The sequence below is a fragment of the Maylandia zebra genome, linkage group LG15 (assembly GCF_041146795.1).
Source record: "Maylandia zebra isolate NMK-2024a linkage group LG15, Mzebra_GT3a, whole genome shotgun sequence".
In the NCBI taxonomy this organism is placed as follows: domain Eukaryota; kingdom Metazoa; phylum Chordata; class Actinopteri; order Cichliformes; family Cichlidae; genus Maylandia; species Maylandia zebra.
The window spans coordinates 22,111,721-22,118,229 of NC_135181.1; the positions used below are offsets into that span (position 1 = coordinate 22,111,721).

At 41.5% G+C, this 6,509-nt stretch overlaps 1 protein-coding gene across 3 annotated transcripts in view; it reads right to left on the reverse strand.

The window, feature by feature from the left end:
• The window catches only part of si:ch211-243j20.2 (uridine-cytidine kinase-like 1), a 29,638-nt gene extending 24,710 nt beyond the window's left edge, over window positions 1-4,928 (reverse strand). For 2 of the 3 annotated variants that reach the window (XM_004568396.3, XM_004568397.3), the window contains exons 1-2: window positions 4,784-4,921; window positions 2,239-2,447 (exon numbers count right to left, since the gene is read on the reverse strand). In XM_004568396.3, the coding sequence (XP_004568453.1) occupies window positions 2,239-2,447; window positions 4,784-4,872 (298 nt within the window). In that variant the 5' untranslated portion in view covers window positions 4,873-4,921. Of the gene's footprint in view, window positions 1-2,238; window positions 2,448-4,783 lie in introns of all 3 variants that reach the window. The other variant, XM_004568398.3, reaches the window with a different exon arrangement.
• Between the last annotated feature and the right edge of the window lie 1,581 nt (window positions 4,929-6,509).

Sequence of the window (6,509 nt, forward strand, 5' to 3'; positions counted from 1 at the left end):
ATTATTATTATTATTATTATTATGCTTGTATTTTCTGTGTTTGGTTTTCAGATGTCTGAGGTTATCCTTGAAAGGCATAGATACAAGAGTGTGCACCTGGGAGTGCTTCTGTGGTCACAATGGCCTGCCATGTTGTGGTTATTTGTTGATACTTGCTCTGTCCCATAGTTGTGAGTTTTCTGTTTGTTTGTTTTTTGCTTTGTTTGTTTGTTTTTGTTTGTTTTCCAATTTAAAAATGAAAATAAAGCTTAGGGGGGAAAAAAACGTGTCCTTTCTGCTTCACATTTAGCCATCATCTGGATGTGAGGTTAAAAAATACTGAACGTGATGGCGATGAACAAAAATCATGCAACACGCTTTATGCTTAAGAGTGCAGAAAAATCTGTGAACGCAAACATATTTTGAGCTGAGAGACAAAAAAGAAAACATGAAACCAATGGGACAGATGTCTAAAATAAAAGTCAATCCCTGCCTCACCTCCCTCGACCTCCTGGGTTAAAGACCAAAACAGCAATCTTTCAGGAAAACAATCCTGGGAACGGGGCCAGAACACCCTGCTGGCTGGCAGGAGCGGGTGAAAAGCAGGATGAATTTGCTGTTGTGTCTTTGTTGGTGCATGTGTGTGTGTGTGTGTGTGCACACAGGAACAGAAATAGCCTACAGAGCTGCTTCAACGACATAAACAACTCTTGGTGACGTGTTGAAATGGGTTTTTTTTTTTTTGCCCTGATAAGACTCATCGGGGTCGAAACTGCTGACTAGGAAACCGGTCAAAGAACACTGTGGGGCTGCTTATTTCCCGATTACAGCTCTGAAGATGTTCTAGAAATACTAGCTAATCCAAAGTATCACAAGCTCCTGCATAGACAAGAAATTCTCAGCACGTCACCCAGCAGCAAAGCCTAGCCACTGGAAAATCCTGTTAAAACAGATAAAACTGCTTTTTCTATAAGCAATAAACCCAGACTGTAGAGACAGCAGCCACCTTTGATACCTATGAGGCTTTACAATGTTTTTCTGCCATTCACTTTTGCTTCCATCCCTAAATCCATCTGTTCCTGCAACCCCAGTACTTTATATTCTCCATTGTTTCTTGGGACCAGATCAGCACAGTCCCCCTTATGTTACACAGACTGCTCCTTTAAATTGGGGGCCACGGTACAGTCGAGTGTGAAATTGTAACCAGTCATTGCGCGCCATTGACGGTAACAGATTGCCAACTAAAGATAATGTCCACCTCTCCCTCCACCTATCACCAGTCATGCCAGTCTGATGCGTTTAACCACGGTACGCTGGCTCTGCGGCTGTTAAACGTGCACAGGCACACACAGGTTTAGTGTCTCTGTCACGCTCATTTTACTGCTGCTGGGACTTGTCCCGATGCAGATATTTTACTGAGCTGATCAGCAAGATGGCAGCCTGCTGTAAATGCACACACAATGCACCCAGAGCCTCATGAAAATGTTAGATTTCAGTCTGAGAAAATGCAAAGCTGCTGCCCAAGATAACTGAAATGTCAGTTCATTTTGGTAAATAATTATTTGTTTTATCAAGTAACAAGACTAAGAACCAGCAGCCATGCAAACATCGCACTAGGGATGTATTTTGGCACAGCAGTGTTTAGACTTAAATGCCAACAAGATCTCACATATGCCTCCTTTCCACCAGCAGCGAGTGCTGAGCCAACTTTCCCTCAGTGGCTGTACAAAAAGAAAAGACGCCACATTATCGCGGGTCTGATAACCAAATACTTACACAGCATTACCTAGCATGAGTTAGGCAAATATTTCTGGGAATAAAACAAAGACTGACCAGAATCTGCTGACTGCATCTGTACAACACAGTTGCAAAAGCTTCTCCCAAATTCCAGTGACATCACTGGTTTTATTGATAGTGCGCCTGTTACAATTTTTTTTGGCAACTAAAACCAGTTTTTTCTTTTGTGTGTGTGTGTGTGGGTGGGTGGGTGGGTGGGTGGGGGGGGGGGGGGGGGCTCTACATTCAACAACAGCACCATGGTGGTCAAAAATAATAATATGATTCTGTCCCCAGGTATAATGTTCATTTTAATGCACTAGCTACAGGAAGCAGACGAAAGCACCTGAGATTTTTAATCTGGAAAAACTCAGATAGCTATATTATTGATAGACTCTGGCATTCACTTCCTCCTCATCAGAATGCCAGGAGAATGCTTGGCATAATTTTAAACAATTTAAATGAAATAAGATGTTCTCTCACCTATAACGAAGGCTTCTTTGAAGGTTGTCCCAGTGACATTATACCAAGGTGGTCTGCCAGCAGTGTAGATCGTCCTTTTACTAGTCCTCAGCAGAGGAGGCTCTGTCTTGGACTGGCTTGTAGTCCGTTTTCGTGGCGATAGCGAAGGGGTCAAAGGACAGCGGGGGACATGGTTTGAGAGGCCATCCAAGGAATCGTCACCACTTCCACTGGGGTAAAAGAAAGGAAGGTAAGCGAGCAACATTTAACCCTTTTAACAGGTTTTTAATTAACAGGTGACATTAATGGGAAACTAGGATTCACATGTAAATAAGTATATATCACGCAATGTGTCCCTTGAAGGCTACACTGGACCGGTCCCCAGGCTGTGATGGGGCAGGACTTATAAAGAGACATGACAACCATTCATATTCACACCTACATCCAATTTAGAGTCACTAATGAATCTAAATATGATCTGATATGGGTGAGATTTACGCCATGGAAAAAACTGGACAGGGGTGGGTCTGTCACATCATATCACAGCAGCAATGCAGTTATGCAGCTTCAAATAACACCAACAGAAGAGACATGTTTGGGCACCACAGGGCATTGTATTTTGAACACTCCTCTACATTTCAGGTGTGCGGCTTGACTTTCACCAAAAAACAGATTGTTTGCGTATTTTTAGGCAAGCAAAGAAACACTTGTGGGATGTTTCCAAAGTGCCGTGAGATCATTTAAAGTAATTTTTAGACTCATACTAAGGCTAAGTCCTCATGTTTGCCTGCTTTTTGAACAGTTTGTGTTTGCAGTATGCCATCAGAGATGCCTTGTTCGCTCATAGTGGACCCCCGCTGCTGCTCCAATACAGGCATTTTCATTTTTACAACATATCTGCAGGTTTATGACCACCATTGTGTCAAAAGTAGCCTTTTTCTAACCAAAAGAAGCTCAAAGATGTGAAGCTATAAATGGGTATAAAAAGGGAAAACATTTAGCTAAATATATTCAAAATATTAACTCTTGGGAACCTGCAGATACACTGTTGTCCTGCAGAGAGAGAAGAGGGTCTCTGCTCACTCCGGAGACCCTCTATGAACTCTCCTCTTCACAGGGAAGCATCTGCTGTCGGTGTGGTTGAGGGGGAGGAAGGGGGAACTTGCCGGCCCTCCCCAGGAAATCACACCGCTGCCCTGGACACAGCATGACACTGGGTGGGGAGCCACCATTCACATGAGTAAGGCTGTCATCATTTGGCTGGACTTTATGGTTTACAAGTCACTACAGTTTGAACATGCAGTCAGTTTCTCAGATCGTATTTAGAACACTAAGAAAGCAAGTGTGAAAGCTTCACCACAAGGTTTCACTTCACTAACCAGTGGATGACCACCTACTGGCTATGTCCGTTTTTTATTTATAGTCTAATGCTGTAGCTCAATGGCAGAGAAGGTAGGCCATTAAATATTAACTTGTAAGCCTGCAGAAATAGGCAATAGGTTGCTTTTTGCAGAAGCAAAATATTATGCAAATGTAACACTTTTTAGGCTGATTTATGATTTTATGGATTTCCTTTTGGGGGTTTTTCCCGCTTCTGTGCTTCATGCACATCTTTGTCCCTGTAAAGATAGACACCTAACGTAGATAACTCGCTGACCTAATGTAAATACAAACTAAATGCAACTTTGTATTTTATTTACAATCAGTGCAGCCAAGTTAAAAGAACACCTTCACAGTAACCATCAATTTTTTGAGTGGTTGATATGCATCAAAGTATGCAAGGATCCAAGGTTTTTCATTGGTGCAGTGACATTTCAATGATTCAAAAACTCATGCATTTGTGCATAGATTTAACACCCAGCTGCACTACAGCTACACAGCCAGGTCACCAAGCTGCCAGACAGACACCTGATCCCCAGCACATCCTCAGTGCTACGTGTTATGAATAAGGGGGCGTTAGCAACAAAGCAACACTAGCTTCCGTTGTGATACCATATGGTCAGTGAACATCTAGAAACTGGTGGTAATTAACAAAAACAGACCCTGGTTAACAGTAGCCATTCCTAAAAATAAACATTTGAAATACACAATTTGAAAGTGAATATTTTTTTTTAGATGTGATGGTTAATACGGCCGAATTTAATAGGCCGCACTGAAAAGCTGCCGAATACTTTTAAATGATGAATAAACGCTTTGTAAGTTGAAAACGTTCATAAAATCGTCATTTGTCGCATTAGTCTTGCATACAGAATGAGAGGATCTGTACAGATGCTTATGGAAAGAGACGAGGGAAGAAAGTGTTGATGTAACCACAGATAAAACCTCCATAGAATATTTTACGACCGGGCCCAGGTCTCTCTGTCCTCACTTAGGTGTTTTTTCGCTAATTCTCCCATGTTCTTTATTAAGCTTTTGTTCTCTGCACCCACGACAAAACACAATGCGTGGGTTACACCGAGTGTGGCAGCTAGCTGGACTAGCTAGCTGCCAAGAGCAGTTTCCACCGCGGGGCTCGACAACACCCCCGCGTGCCACAACAGCCATATTTTATTCCTTCCTTTTTTACCTGTCTGACCTCGACATGGATCTATCCCCTTCCGTCCCTCCATCTGTCTGCGGCTCATCCGGTTTGCTGTCGCTGCTGGTTGCTGCCATGTCTGCTCAATCAGCTCAGCGCGGCGCGGCGCGGAAACCAAACACTGGGAGCGTCGTGACGTCAGCGGGCGTAAACTAAGATTGTGTTCAAGGTAATAGAAAAAAAACCGAAACTTTTTTCCAAAATTATTTCGAGGATAGTATAAAAGAAATACTATCTCCTGGTTTAAATTTAACAACAACAAAAAACACTAATAATGTATTTAAAGACTTCTATTTATTTTAGCTACTTCTATTAAGGGTTGCCACAGTGGATCATCTCCATCGCACCCTATTCTTAGCATCCTCCTCTCATGCCAACTCGCACCCGTTAATCTCCTCTGAGGTTTTCTGTCCGGTGTATTCATTATACATCCACTGCACCTGCCCAAACCATCTGACCCTTTCCTTAACTTTGTCTCCAAACTGCTCATCCTGAACTGTCCCTCTTTCTAATCTTGTCCATTGTGGTTGCCCCCAATGAAAATGTTAGTACCTTCAATCTGCTCTCTCTCTTTTTGTCAGGATCCTCATCTCCAAGCCATACATCATAGTAGGTTTCACTGCCATCTTGTAAACGTTCCCTTTCTCTCTTGCTACTATCATTCTGTCACAAATAGCCCCTGACACTTGTTTCCACCTGTCCTACCCTACCTGCACTTTCTTCTTAACCTCTCTTGTGCACTGTCCATTTCTTTACATGGTTGACCCCAGGTGCTTAAATTCATCTACCTCCCCTACTCCTGCTTCTTGAAGCTTTGCTGTTATAGCTGTCTCCATGTCATTTGGAGATGCATTCTATCTTTCTTCTACTCACTTTTCATTCCTCTTCTCTCCATACCATACCTCTGCCTGCCTGGTCCCTGATCTCACTACAGATCACAATGTTGTCTGCAAACAGTCCACAAAGACTCCTGCCTGACCTCAACTGCCACTTATCGCACACCTCTATACTGTCTTGCTGTCTTCATAGTTTCATAAACTTTTTCCTCTGTAGTTACAACAGCTCCGCACATCATTCCTGTTCTTAATATAATTAATTTTAAAATAACTTTTAAAATAATTTTTTGGTTACCTTGTTCTTTTGTCTTAGTTCTAATGGTCAATTTTGTGATTAATTTAATTCGCTGGTTTGCCACTATGACAAAATAATGAATTGATTTGTGCTATTATTACAGTAAATTAAACATTAACTATTTTGTTTAGCTAACAGATTCTATCGTTAATGCTTACATAGTAAATAATCTTTTACGTGGTAAAAATACAGGTTTAGAACAAGAAATAATTGCTTATACAAAGATTTAAATAAATTGTTAAGTTCAAATAAAGTCTTGTCATTGTTTTGCCAAGGACTGTCATTGTAAACTGGCAGTTTAAGGCACGCTTGGAAGTCTTTGTTTTACGCTTGGAAAAAGATGCACACATGCCACTGACTGATTACAGGTAGTTTAAATTTACTTTAAAAGCATTTTGGGTGAATTTCTGTGTTTAAAACAGTTTGAAATCGTCCACATATTCCACATATTACATTAGAGTAATACTAGTTTGCACCACAAGATGCTGTGGTGAGTCAGAGTAATCTAAAATAGGCCATGAATAACTTAAAATTATTTTCAATTGGATTCGGATATGTGGAAAAGTTCTTGGGAAAACAAGGG